At 35.3% G+C, this 14266-nt stretch overlaps 1 protein-coding gene across 1 annotated transcript in view; it reads left to right on the top strand.

Moving 5' to 3' along the window:
- Window positions 1-287: 287 nt before the first annotated feature.
- HFM1 (helicase for meiosis 1) overlaps window positions 288-14266 on the top strand; it is a gene marked incomplete at both ends in the record, with an annotated part of 39285 nt that continues 25306 nt past the window's right edge. The window contains 13 exon segments of the mRNA XM_082314515.1: window positions 288-358; window positions 773-894; window positions 2330-2651; window positions 3432-3709; window positions 5257-5304; window positions 7065-7135; window positions 9292-9424; window positions 11714-11865; window positions 12214-12309; window positions 12311-12343; window positions 12430-12591; window positions 13036-13236; window positions 13317-13405. Coding sequence (XP_082170641.1) covers window positions 288-358; window positions 773-894; window positions 2330-2651; window positions 3432-3709; window positions 5257-5304; window positions 7065-7135; window positions 9292-9424; window positions 11714-11865; window positions 12214-12309; window positions 12311-12343; window positions 12430-12591; window positions 13036-13236; window positions 13317-13405 — 1778 coding nt within the window.

The raw sequence follows: 14266 nt of genomic DNA, 5'->3' as shown, positions 1-14266 counted from the left end.
CTTTTTCCCTCCTGACTTGTCATGGTAATGTAAAGGTTGTTTAAAGTGCTGTCCTACAGGATTTTTGGGTCATAATTAATAGGAACGCTATTTTATCAGGAGAGAGATTCTCTTTTTGAAGAATTAAGGATGCAGACAAGAGCTCTAAAAGAAACTAGAAATTAAGTATTGGCACTTATAACTAATAAGCTTTCTATTGCTTATACAGGTTCAATTCTAGTAATTTCAGTTTCACAGTTCCTTGTGCTGCCTTTTGCAGATTAAGAGACTTCACGTTTGGTCTAAAAATGTTTAACTCTGCAGACATGGTCTTTTCATTGGATAATTTGTTCTATGAGAGACCAGATACAAGACAAAGGTAAATCTTTATTGTTAAATATATATAATTGTTTTCCAAGTTTTTCCACACTCTGAATCATTTTACAGGAGAATTTTTTTTGTAACTCCCTTTTCTGTCTACCAATAGAAATGTGGGGCTAGAAATTTCCAGGTTCATAACCCTTACTTTGAAATGGTTTTCCAAGCACACTGAATTTTGAATGATACAAGTGTATCTTAGGGCTATAAGAAATACGGGTTAGCAGAAGTTTTACCTCTTAAATTTTCTGTGATTAAAAATCACATGAATTAAAAAATATTTTTTTTAGCAGGAGAAACAGTAGGTTATTTATGATTGGTGATTTGTGGAGGGTTGTTAGAAGGGATGATGTGGAGGTTGATGTGGAGGGTGCTTAAAGAATGCTTTTACCTTACATTTGTGTTTTAAAAATAGGTATCTAGAAAATGAAAACCCTAAGATTTGGTGTATTGCACCTGCTCCAGCTATTGCTGAAATTCCAGCTGCAGAGGAATTACAGAGGGAACTGGAAAAAAATGCAGCCAACACTCATATGGGTAAAATATCATAGAATAGAATCATAGAGTCATTTAGGTTGGAAAAGACCTTTAAGATCATCAAGTGCAACCATAAACCTAACCCTGCCAAGTCCCACTAAGCCATAATATTTGACATTCATTTTGAATGGCTTAAGAAATAATTAGCTTGACAAATAATTTCTCCTCTCTCTTCTAATGCTGTGAAGTATGAAGTATTCTAGGTAAGCAAATACAGATAAAGATTATATTTTAGTTGAGAGTGATGGTCTTACATATGTTTGGAGTATTAGGAGTCCTCTTTGGGCATGCACAGGCTACAAGTTTACTGTGCAGAAGTGGGCAAGGTAAGAAGTATGATCAAAATGTCAGCTATATGAAGCATCATAACACAGTGGGAAGCAGCTGTAAGAGCATAATGAAACACATGGATGACCTGTCTCCCACCCAAGGAACAGAGAGTTTATATGAACCTAACTTTCTTCTTCCCTTTTGGGGCTTTTTTCAAATGCTGTTCAGGAGGCCAAATTTGAATCTGACCATTGATTGCTGCTAAATGGAGTATTCCTTCCATCTAGACATTCAGGATCACCTTCAGGAAATTTATTTTAAAGAATTTGGTTGCTTTATCTCTGTCAACTAGATGTCTGTGTTTCTTAGCTGCTGTGCTGATTTATGATATTCTCTGTTTAGGAATTGTATTGTTAAGACAGAAGGGTATTTTTCTACTTTATGCAAGAGCAATTCCATTAAGAACTACTCAATCAAATAAGCTTTCTGGTGTTTGTAGAATTAGAACTGTTGAGGTTATGTCACAAACAGGCCATTGTCATTTTAGGTTTCTAGATGGATAACGCTGAAATTAATAGGCTGTGGAATAGAGCTGTTGTTTAATCTTGTTGTATTCAGTTGCTTATTTCTGCTCTTGCTTTCCTTCTGCTGACAGCAACACTTGTATGGTCAGTCACATCAGGACACCGATCCTACTGCGAACTAACCCTGCAAAATGTGATAATTAACCAAGATGACTATGAAACCAGCCTGTCACCGACATCATTACAAATTTTGACTGTTGAGATTGCAGGGTTTATCTCACAGCTGTTTGTAGTAGGAACTTCAAGCTTGGTCATTTTGTCATTTTTTTAAAAGACCATCTTTATTCTGGGACAGGGTGAAGAGTTTCTGTCTTACAAACTACTTTGTAGTTCTGAGGAATAGTTTTGATCCATTACTGTGTATAAGAAGCACAGAAAGTGACCCTGTTTTTATAACTTTTTAATTGACAACAGATGCATTGCATTCATCAGCATGAGTAGTAAAATATACACTTGCAATAAGACAGAAATATGAGTTCATATATGTGAATTTGGCTTATTCTGTGTGGAAGATATTTAGTAAAATTACTATGAATAGGAATATGAATATTAATAGAAATAATAATTTATTGTTTTTGTAGGAGGGAGAAAGCACCAGAAGTTTATACAGCAATGTAAGAGTAACACTGAGGAAGTAAATGATAAATCACTAGCACCTGTTCATTTTGGCATAGCCTCTGAAAAAGAAGTGCTCCAATTAAGTGTAGGAGAAAGAGAAAAAAATAGTTTTCGGCATGAAAGTCTGAAAATGGTTTCATTGTTTCTCTCTTCTGACCAAGATAAATCTAAAGCAGGAACAGGGATTTCTCAGCAACCTTGTGCAAATTTTTCACAAAATAAAATATTGAGTAATTTTCCAGAGAACAGTGATGATGAGAGTGTCCATTCAACATTAAGAAAAAGGTAGGTGTCTAGTCAATTCTGATAATTTATCAACTGTCAGAAATATATTATCATTTTAGATACATTTGTTAAATGCAGAGTTTTGGATCCTTCAATTGAAGGGACTTTAACAGGGCTCAGACACTAATTCTTTTCAGTATAAGGAAAAAAGGTGTTTCCTTTTGGCAATACTTTAGTACTGTAGTTAAATGTGTCTTGAGTTCAGCCTCTGTTATGAGAAAAGTAAGGATGAGGTTTGTTGCTTTAATTTTAAAGAAATTGTTAGATAACAAAGGTTTTTCAAAATAGTATTTTGAGTTCTTTGTCCACACGGTAATGAGCAAGAAGGTTAAGATCACTCGCTTTTCAGAGCAAAGGTCAGCCAGCCAGGAATACCTTGAGCGGTTCTCAACATGATTTCAGTGCTGCCTGGGAGGAGGGGTTTTACAGATAAACTCCTCTTCTATGCCCAGCTCTTCTCATTCCTCAGAACCTTTATGTCTCTGTTGTTTTTAATTATGCAGAGATGGACAGCTAATCTGCTGTTGGGATTCAGAGCCCATCTGGACAGGCAGTTTATTCTTTCAGGTTCTTTCTGGAATGAAAGTAAAGTTAAGATGTATCTTGAAAAGAGGCTTCTTCAGGTAGAGGAGTGTCAGATTAAATAAAATTAGATAAAACCTCTTTTTTATGATTGTATCTTACTAGTTCTGCTTCTAATAGAAACATAGATGTTTTTCAAATATTAGAGAAACTGTGTAACATTACAACAGACTAACAAAAATCCTGGATCTTTTGCAGCTTATTTAAGATGTCTGGTTATATGTATAAAAATACAGACTTTAAAGATAGTTCTATGGATGTGAAAGAAATTGATACTTACTTAAATACAAGTGAAAACATGAAAGAAGTGAGAGAAGAAGGCTTATGGAGAAATAATCATCATGTTCCAATAACTAAACCAATAACTAAAGACTCAGATTTTACTCTGCATAGGGTAACTGATGGGGATATTGTGTCTAAAAATGGAATTAAAATTAAATCATTTTCTAATGCTTCAGAGATTCTGGATATGACAGGTAATTATTACTCTATTTCAAGAAAAATAGTCCACTGTCTGTCTTTGGTATATAATAATAATGGATATCCATGATCTGAGGTGGAGTGAAGAACATTTTCCCACCAGCTCAAGGTGAGATAATTGGCTAAACTTGATAGAAGATATTGCAATTCTATGGAACTTAATTGCATTGTTGTTTAATATGAGCTGGGTAAACAATTTGTGAAGAAAAGTCACATTTTCAAAAGTGCCAAGTCATGTAAACCTTTTTGAAAATGTCACTTCAAATCAGTCCCCTAAACAATTTGAAAAAGAGCAGCCTCATCCCTTCATGTGGTAAATAGTCTCATCTTCATTTGAAACCAGAAATTAAAAATGGAATGTTTATTTGTGATGCGGCTCAGAATTGTATCTTTGTAGAAATAGCCTTTAAATGGGAAAAAACTGGAAAATGGAGGAAAGTGGTGAGAATTTTGATGAAATGATAAAATACTTGTTTTAGAAATTATTTTTGTTTTTTAATAGTGTTTAAATATGCGTGGTTTATTTCTAGTTTTTAAGCTTTATAGGACAGGGACTCATTGCATGTGTGGAATGTACCTTGTGTACCTGGCTAACTGCTACATATACAAATACAGAATAGAAAAATAGTTTTAGCAGAAAGCTGTAGGGCAGAGCTTTGGCTTAAGATGGGATTTGGAGGCTGGTCAGGAATGGAAAACCGTGATTCCTGTCTGATTGCCTTCTGGGCAATGGTGACTAGATTTGTGGATGAGGGGAGAGCAGTGGATGTCATTTACTTTGACTTCAGCAAGGCTTTTCATAGAATCATAGAATGGTTGAGAAACACCGTCTTCCACAACACTCTGGTATCCAAGTTAGGACATTAGGAATGGATGGACAGCTGCATCGGTAAAAAAATGGTTGGATGGTCAGGCTCAGAGGGTAGTGGTTGATGGGTCACACTCTGCCCACATGCCTGCCACAAGTGGAGTGCTGCAAGGGTATGTCCTGGAGGAGGGGGCTGCCAGGGATCTCATGAAATTCAGTAGGGACGAATGTAAAGTCCTGCCCCAGGGAAAGAGAAGAACCCTTGGGGTTCCCCTGGGATGGACCGACTGGGGCCAGCTCTGCGGAAGAGGGCCTGGGGTCTGGTGAACAGCTCACTGAACCTGAGTGAGCAGTGTGCCCCAGCAGTAACAAAGGCCAACAGCATCCTGGCCTTTGTTAACAGGAACAAATCCAGGAAGTTGAGGGAAATGATCATCCCCTTCTTGGCACTTTTGAGACCACATCTAGATACTGCATCAAGTTTTGAGCCTCTGGTATGGGCAAGACATCCTTAAACTGGAATGAGTTCAGCATTGAAAGGGCCACCAAAATGATCCTTTCAAATGATGAGCTTGTGATCTCCGTATCCTATCCTGTCAGCTCCTTCTGTGTCACCTGGACCTTGTTACAGCCTTGCAGCTCCTCACAGAACACATAGCTTGGGGTCAGGAAGATATTTTTCATGGTTGTAAACAAATCTGGCTTTATAAAAGTTTACTACTTTTATTTCTTTAGGAACTACAGGAAGAAAACTGGAAGTTTTGAGGGCTGTTACAGAAATACGTATCCTTGTGTTTGCTGTATCTGATTTACTGATTTTATTACAATGCTTTTACATTTACAAAATTACAGTGTTTAATTTGTAGCCATGGAAACTCATGCATTACACTATAATAGTTTTGATTTGTAACGTAATGCTGGGAATCAAATGATGAATAGGTGTTTGCCTTTTGGACTTCCAAAGCTAGAATGAAAATAGGACAACTTATAGATCATCCATTGCTAAGCAAATTTATTCTTATTTCAAATATTCAAATTTTATCCTCAAAACTGTTTATTTTTAAAATGTAAAATGTAAAATTTTTAGTTTGCATAATATATATTCGAGGCCAGATTTTATGTGCAAAGACACATACACACATATATCCTCATACACTTTAAATAAAGGAAAAGTGAATTAGTGTTTAGGCTTATTAGGAAAACTGAATCTATCTTCTTGTCCCATTTTCTCAGGAGAAAATAAACTTCATATATTCCTTTTAGGTCTGTATTTATGTTGTAGTGTGCATACAGTATATTTCCATTCTTTAAGCAGATTTTACAATAATTTTCCTTCTTCTTGCCCCTGCCTTGAACCCATAGCATAATTAACCATCCATCTATACCTGTCAAACTTCTTTTTTTTTACACTGTCTTTTCAATATTTTGTTTCTAATAACCTGTCAAATGGCAAGTTAAATATCAGGAAGAGGAAATGTCTAAATTTAGACAACTTAAATTCACGTGAATAGCTTTAAGAAATGTCAGGATTTCCAAAATGAGTAAGGACTCAGTTGTTCTGATGTTGCCAATTACAGATAGTCAATGTTCTGCATCTTGGAAATAGATCACTTATTTAGAGACGTAATTTTAGAGAAGTCTTTTTAAAAAATCCTTATTTTCTGTAGTCCAATATTACTTGCTTATCTTTACCCATTTCTAATGTTTATATTTAACTACCCTTATTTCTTGTTTTACTCCTTTTTCTTTTCTTTTTTATTTAGTCTTTTATTGTAACATCAATCTGAGGCCTCAACAGTTCGTTGTTCTTGTTACTGTTGGTGTTATGTCTGACTGTGTGTGCATCCTCTGCCTGATCCGGATGGTTACAGTTAGTCTGCTTCTGTGGCTTCAGTGCAAGTCCAGACAAGGATCAACTTACTTATTTGGATTTGTAATGTAACAATACTCTCTTGCCTCTTACTCATATTTTAGATAAGAATGTTGTTGTCTGAAGAATACACAATATTAGCAATTGAAAATATCTTTAAAACCACTGTCAGCACTAAGAGTGAATTTCTTTGCTACTGTTACGACTGGACATACAATATTATGCTAATTAATTTGTGTTATATTACAAATATAATGTGGGCATTGACACTTCAGATATGCTAACAGCAGTGCTCTGCTTGCTCTTGTGTCTGGTTTGCAGTGTAGAATAAAGCTTTTGTCCCTTGCAGTTTCACATTCCATAACTGTATGCGGTTCTGTGAAGCCTATGCCAGGGAGGAGGTTCTTGATTACTGGTATAATCCTGAGACCTCTCAAATAGGTTGTGGATTTTTGGTGAAGTGGAATATAAGGCACACCAAGAATCTAAATAAAGCTACTAAATCATTTAATAAGTTACTTTTTGATATTTTTTTACAAGCCTGTATCAGTGAAAGATTGTTGCATATGTTTTAAGTTTGCATTTAAACTTCAAGAAAGAGATGCATTTTACAGTTCTAAAATAAATTTTAGAATTTTCACTCAATTGTTTTCAATTCCTTAATGCTGTCAAGCGACCCAATTTAGAAGTATTTTTAAGGAGTTCCCGTATTTTAACTATGCACAGTCAAAAGCTTTGGATGATGTAAGTAAGAAACATTAGCTGCAGCTGCAAGTAGTACTTTGTAGATAAATTTAAATGATACTTTGATACTTGGCACTTAAAAGGGGTTAGAAAACTGTAATATATCTAGAACCTCTTCCTGGAATAGTTGAGCAGGGGTTGTGCTTAGCTGGGAGAAGAGACCAGAAGTACTTTTAAAAATGTTTTTCTCAGTTTTAAATACATTTGTGTGAAGATGTGAATTATATATGTGTATTTATGCCTACAGATTAGTAATATTTTTTAATGATTTTCACAAGAAGATTAAGAAAAGCAGAACTTTAGAGAAGGTTGTCCTTTTGGAGAAGCGATGTTTGTCCCTGCCCTTTTTATCAGCTATGCTCTTTCTTTAAAACCCAAAACTTATTTTGAAAGCAACCAATTTGAGAAAGATTGTATTATAGGTATTGCAGAGAAGAGATACGGGTTCCACCAGAGTCTTCAACAGAGCATTTGAAATTTTTATTCAACTCTAGGGAAAATCCCAGTGTTGTTCGCAAACATTTCTAAGCATGTGTTTTAAGCTACTTTTGATGCTACACATTTTTGTTTGAATTTTTTATCCACTAAGTAATGTTTTATAAAGAGAAGATTTTAAGAACGGTGCTTATATGAGCAGAATATTAAATTATACAGGGAGCTGTATTTTTGCCTTTTTTCCTTACATTTTTAGTTTTATGCATGGATTTGGGGTATTTTTCGTGTTTCCAAATTTGTGTTTATTTGATGAGAGTTATACATCATATTGGCCTGTAAAATAATCTTGTGTGACTCTCTGTTCCTAGAATAATGGAAAACTGCAGCTGTAAGCAAGGTTTACTTTCATGGAAGTTGCAAGAACAGAGTTCTCAGGGCAATAGTTTTCTTAAAAAAAATTTTTTTTAATGACTTATGTATTAGTACTCCTAAATATAAACTTGTTTGTAAGGTACCAGGAAGGACAAGATTTGCTTGTCATTCATGTATAAGACATGACGTGTTGTTAAAAATTAAGAGAAATCGGCATATTAGAAAGATAATGGTCATGTATATTTATTTTTTTTTTTATTGGTTAAGCTTGCAAAATTCAACTTGGTAGCAACTCTCTGCTTCCAAGAAATAAGTTGAAAACATTCAACTTGGTAGAGTTTCTCTGGTTGATTCACAGTGAATGTTACAAAGGATTATTTAACAAAAATCAGGGAAAATTTTGTATTCGTACAGCATTCATACTTCATTGATTTTTGTGAGCATTGGAAAACTGGAATGGTAGATGAAGAGCACAGGTAATTCCTGCAGCTGTTCAGCAGTACTGTCAGTGTCAGTCATTGCTACAGTTATTTATAAGTCAAGCTCTAAGTGATTCTCATTCATCCCTGTGAGCTCCTAACAGTCACAGAATAGTTTTAGAGCATTAACAGCTAGAAGAAAAGGAAAAAAGAATGAGAATAGTAGAATCCATGAGGCGTTGAGAGGGAAGGAAGGAAATAAAGCTGCACAGGGCATGCTGCATGGAGGGAGGGTGAGCGAGTGACACTGCGGAGGAGGAGGGAGGGTAGAGTCAACCTGGGCAGGGGAAAATGGGGGAAGCTGACATGGACATACCTGGCTTCTAAGATGGTGGAGGGTGGAATGTGGGGGAAGGCAGGAAGCATAGTCATACAAAACCTACTTTCGTCATTATTGAAAACTTAACATTCTTTTAAAATTATATATATTCAACAATATTGGAATTTTGAATGCAGAATGAATTAGAGAGGGAAAACAAATTGCACTTTGAATTTGAGCACAAAATACCTCTTTCTAATGAGCCTATGTTTGGTTACAGTTGGACATTGGCTGCAATTCTGTATTAACGTCATCTAAGGCTAGATACTGGGGGTTTTTTGTTTGTCGCAGAATGGTAGACTTCATTACATAGTAACCTTAGATGAACAGTATCTCAATTTACGTTTCTGTGGCAGATGTGTAGCAGATGATGTTCTTGCTTTTGCTGTAACTTAAAGTTCACATCTAATACAAAATTTTTTAGAGGACTACATATATCAATGTAATAATAATTTCCTTGTGTCGTTTTCCCCTAGAGAATGCTTTTGGAATGTATGAATAGGTACAAGGGAGAGCTGTGTTATATTTACTGCTTTGCAATTCTTTCCTAGCTTCTTTATACAGATAGGAATTTTGTGATTTGTGCTCCGACTGGCTCTGGAAAAACTGTAATGTTCGAGCTAGCTATTACCAGATTACTCATGGAAGCCCCACTGCCTTGGTTAAATATTAAAGTTGTTTACAGTAAGTATTATGCAGCTTTAAACATTTTGGTGACAGCAGTAGAAAATGTCATTCTGTAAATGTGGAGATGTGGAGTGAGTGCTTTAATAATATTGAAATTAAATATGTTAAGAAATTGTGACCTGCCTCATTCTTTAAGAAGTTGTTTCTTTTAGGGTTTGTTTTATTTGTGATACCATTGTAACTATTATTAGTATTTAACAGCACTGTGCAATTGTAGTGTTCAGCATTGCCTATACAAATAAAAATTTAGAAAATCTTGTAAAGAGTTTGTCCTCTAAGAAGGCAAGATGTACATGAAGAAGGAAGCAAAGGAAATTAAAAGAAATTCTTAGTGGCAGAGCCAGAAATTATGCAGTATCTTTTGTATGCCTGTCTGTTGCTCTGAGATGAGGATCAAATTTTCCAATATTCACTTACCTGGCAAGGTTTTGTGCTAACTGTTGCTCTCTGTCTACTAGTTCAGAGGCAACAGAGCTGTGGTCTTCATGAGTTTAATTAACCTATATAGGAACTAATAAAAATACTTGAAGATAGTCACAACAATTACACTTTTTTCCTTTCCTTCCTGCAGAATTGAGTTCATATCATGTAAATCAGATGAAATTGGTGGTTTTTTCCCAGTTTTAATTAATTCATACAGTGATATACTTGTATATTGATGGTTAATCTTTATCTTTACAAAAGTTTCAGCCTAATTATTATTTTTTTAAAATTCCAATGTGTTCAAGTTCTTACAATAAAGGTAGAGTTGGTTTAGAGTTTACCCTGTGTTGTGAACAGATCTTTTATAAATAGGCACGTATTATAGTTTTTCTGTCTGCTGATCGAGGTGGAGCATTTCAGTGTTCTGTAATGTTTTTGATTGCCTTGGTAGAATTCATACAAATTGGCTGGTTGGAACTTTCAGTAAGGAAGCAGTTACCTGCTGGTGGAATTAGATCTGCTGACCTTTCCAGGTTTGACAGTGATGGAGAAGGAGACACGTCAGTCTTCCTCTGTTCCAACATTTGGTGTTAATCAGACTATGTACTGCTGGAGCGTGCTCTGGTACCTGGTTCGTCAGTGGCCTGATGTATGTGAATTAGCTTGCAGTAGCTGTGTAAATCAGAGTTGTTTCCCAGTAGCTTTTAACACATGCTGAGGATTGGTGACTGAAGTTCCAGGAGCAATCGCTAGCTTCTTGCATTCTTGCATAGCGAAAGATTATGACTTCTGCAGTTTTGTGAGTTACTTGCTGGTACCTTAATCAACTTTCTGGAGCTAGTGATTTTCGCTCCTTTATAGGCCACTGATACGCTTACAAGTTTTTACACCTCTTTCTGAAGCAGAAACTGGTTCTTTAAATCTCTTCATCTTAGGGATCACTTGTCAGCTGATATGCAGAAATGGTTCATATTCCAGTGGCTCTAAGTAGCCTAGGATGTAATCACTGCAAGATCTATTTGCTGGTTTTGGATCGTGTGTAGATCACTTCTTCTTTCACTTAAATCACTGGATTTTCTGTATAGATTACCCATCCAATATAGACTTACATGTGTTGCTAGTATCGGTCCTTGGAGAGAATGACTTCTGATTTCTAGAAATCAACCTCCATCTGCAAAAGTATAGTATGTATCCTCAGGAGAAAAAAAAATATGAAGAAATAGATTGTTTTAGGAGTCTGTTCATGAGGACCAGCATCAGAACTGCTACCTGCTGTGTTAGCTGCTACCTGCTGTGTTAGCTGCTCAGTATGACCATGACTACACTTAACGGTACATTTAGTTTAGATAGATTTTGATCTCTTCTGGTATTCTGTCTCTTGCTCGTGGATGGTTTCTCATTTATAACCCCTTTTTTTTCTGAATACAGAGTTCTCAAATCATTCTGAACTAGAAAAAGGTTGATATTTGTATGATCTTTCATTAGAAAATATGTATTTCCTGTGGTTTCTTCTGTCTGTGAGAAAACATTTGATAGTTGAATGATTGTTTCCATGTGGGATTGAGGAAAAAATCAGGATTAAGAGAGGGCATAGATAATGTTAATTAAAGGGTTCTGTTTCTGGTTGGTGATAGGGAAGAACTGGGGCCCAAAGCTCAACATGATCTATGCACATGGAATAGGATAATAAGGATTATAATAATATCAGTTACAAATTTTATGGTTCTGGGAGCAAAGCTGAAAATTAGGGAAATTAAATTCAAGAAGACAGCTTAAAAAATGTGTGCATTTAGCATCTTTCACAATACCGTTAAAGATTTTATTTTCCTGATATAACTCTTGATTATTTTGTGTTATTTTTAGTGGCTCCGATAAAAGCTCTATGCAGTCAGCGTTTTGATGATTGGAGAGAAAAATTTGGACCTATAGGACTCAGCTGCAAGGAACTGACAGGGGATACAGTGATGGATGATTTATTTGAAATACATAATGCTCACATTATTATCACTACACCTGTAGGTTTCAATCCCAGTTCTTGCAAAACCCTAGAATAAGCAGACATTAGTACTCTACTAATTGTATGCTACTAAAACTGCTCCTTTTTTTGGTAGTAAGTAGTAGTTTTGTGATCCTTATGCTTGCCTGCACACTGCTGTATGTACTATTAGTTCATATAAACAACAGTTAGTAAAATAATAATGTGCCAGATGAAACATACATGACATTAGCTTGAATTAATTTACCTGATTTTATTTAAAGATCTATTAAAGTTTAGGCATGTTTGCCTGTACTCCTGGCATATGTTGGCCTTTAAAACATCTTTCACCTTCTGTTGTTGTTTTGTTGTGGTTTTTTTCTCCTAGGAAAAATGGGATAGCATGACGAGAAGGTGGAGAGACAACTCTATAGTCCAGCTTGTACGATTGTTTCTCATTGATGAGGTAAGAAAATTAATGTTCTATATGCACTGTTTTTTTTCCTGAAGATAAAAAGAAACTTAGAAAATACAACATTTGCTTAACACATGTATAGATTATAACTGGAGAAATATTTTGCAAATCTTTTAAAATTCCTAATAGGTACATGTTATAAAGGATGAAAGCCGTGGTGCAACATTAGAAGTTGTAGTCAGTCGGATGAAGACTGTTCAGTCTTCTCTTTGGCGTCTTTTAGAGAATCATGACACTGTTCCTCCCTTGAGATTTGTAGCTGTTTCTGCAACAATCCCAAACGCTGAAGATGTAAGAGTTACATTTTGACTGTATTGTAATTAACGTAGTTGTATTTTATAAAACTTACCTGGAGTTATAAATTCAGATTGATAACAAAGTTGTCATTTTGACGCTGTCAGCTGAAGACAGCTGTGAGGTTGATGTTAATGTAACAAATGACCTACAACCATATGGAACTATCAGCCAAGTATGGACATGCTTCAGCTTTAGATTTCTGTTTGTTATTTTTGTCTCTAAGTACAAATCACAACAGACTTGAGATTTCAGTCCGAATTATATTGGTTCTGTAGAAAACAGAACTTCACCTATGATATTAATGATATCAGGAATGTCAAATGTGTTAATAGTTTACATGTGACAAAAGTGAAGTTAATTATTGTGTGATGCAGTTAGAGCAGAGCATGATTAAAACGAGAAATTTATAATTTCCATTCTATTTCTTCTTTTTTAAAGATTGCAGAATGGCTTTCAGATAGTAAGATGCCTGCTGTATGTCTGAAAATAGATGAGGATCAACGACCAGTGAAGCTACGCAAAATTGTTCTTGGTTTTCCTTGCAGTGACAATCAGACAGAATTCAAATTTGACTTAACTCTCAACTACAAGATAGCTAGTATTATACAAACATACTCGGAACAAAAACCAGCACTTGTGGTACAACAGCTTTTTTTCTCATCACATTTGAAATTGTTTCTTAAAAGTGTTGATTCAAAAAAATCTTTTCTTATTTATAGTTCTGTGCCACAAGAAAAGGAGTGCAGCAGGCTGCTTCTGTTCTTGCAAAAGATGCTAAATTTCTACTGAGTATAGAACAGAAACAAAGGTATTTTTATATTTGAGTTGTTAATAAGTGTATGTGTGTTTTAGTGAACCTGCAACATCTGTGAAGAAAGCTGTTGAGCTAATACAGTTTCTAGCAGAGTGTCTGCAACTAAATCATCATCACAGTTGACGTACTTTTTGGTAAATTGGCCCTCTTCTTGGGAAGTTTTATTTGCTTTTCAGATTTTTAGGATACTTTTCACAAACATTAAGTTGTTTCTAAAAGCTGCTTTCTAAACACACAAATGTTAATTCCTATGGACGTATAAGGCCTTGTAGTGCAAAGATGAAGCATATGAATAGTTGAAATGGATGTGGTCTTACTAGTGTTTTAAGTTAAGCCATAAGAAGTCTTTGCATTATCAGATACGTTTACTAAATACAGCCCTGACCCATATTAATTATTATTTACTTAAGGGTTGCCTAGTCATGGCAGCTGCAGAAGCTACTTCCTGATTTTAGACTTCAAACATGGTCGTCTTTGCCTTTTGTGAACAGCACATGTAGATTGTAGGTCGTGACGTGGAAAGGCTGCAACAGCTGCCCCAGAGAGTCAAGTTTGTTTCCTTTGTGAAGATGGGAAAGGTGGTGGTTGAAAATATCCAAAGAATGTTATTTTAAGAAAGAAAGAAAGTTATTTTAAGGCTATGTCTTTTTGATAGTCTAACATGTAGTTGAAAACTAAGAACATCCTTAAAAAGCACAAATGCAGTAGAACTATGGGAAAGTATGTAAAAAATGTACGTCACGGAATACATGTTACAATCTTTAGCGGGGTAATTGTGTATCTAGTTTCATGTGAAGATTTATTTTTGCATTTTAAAAACACGCTTGTATCTTTGTATATTCTAGTTACATTAGT

This window comes from Platalea leucorodia (genome assembly GCF_965183815.1).
Source record: "Platalea leucorodia genome assembly, chromosome: 5".
Classification (NCBI taxonomy): Eukaryota; Metazoa; Chordata; class Aves; order Pelecaniformes; family Threskiornithidae; genus Platalea; species Platalea leucorodia.
Note: the sequence above shows the minus strand (reverse complement) of the source record. Positions and strands in the feature narration are given on the sequence as shown.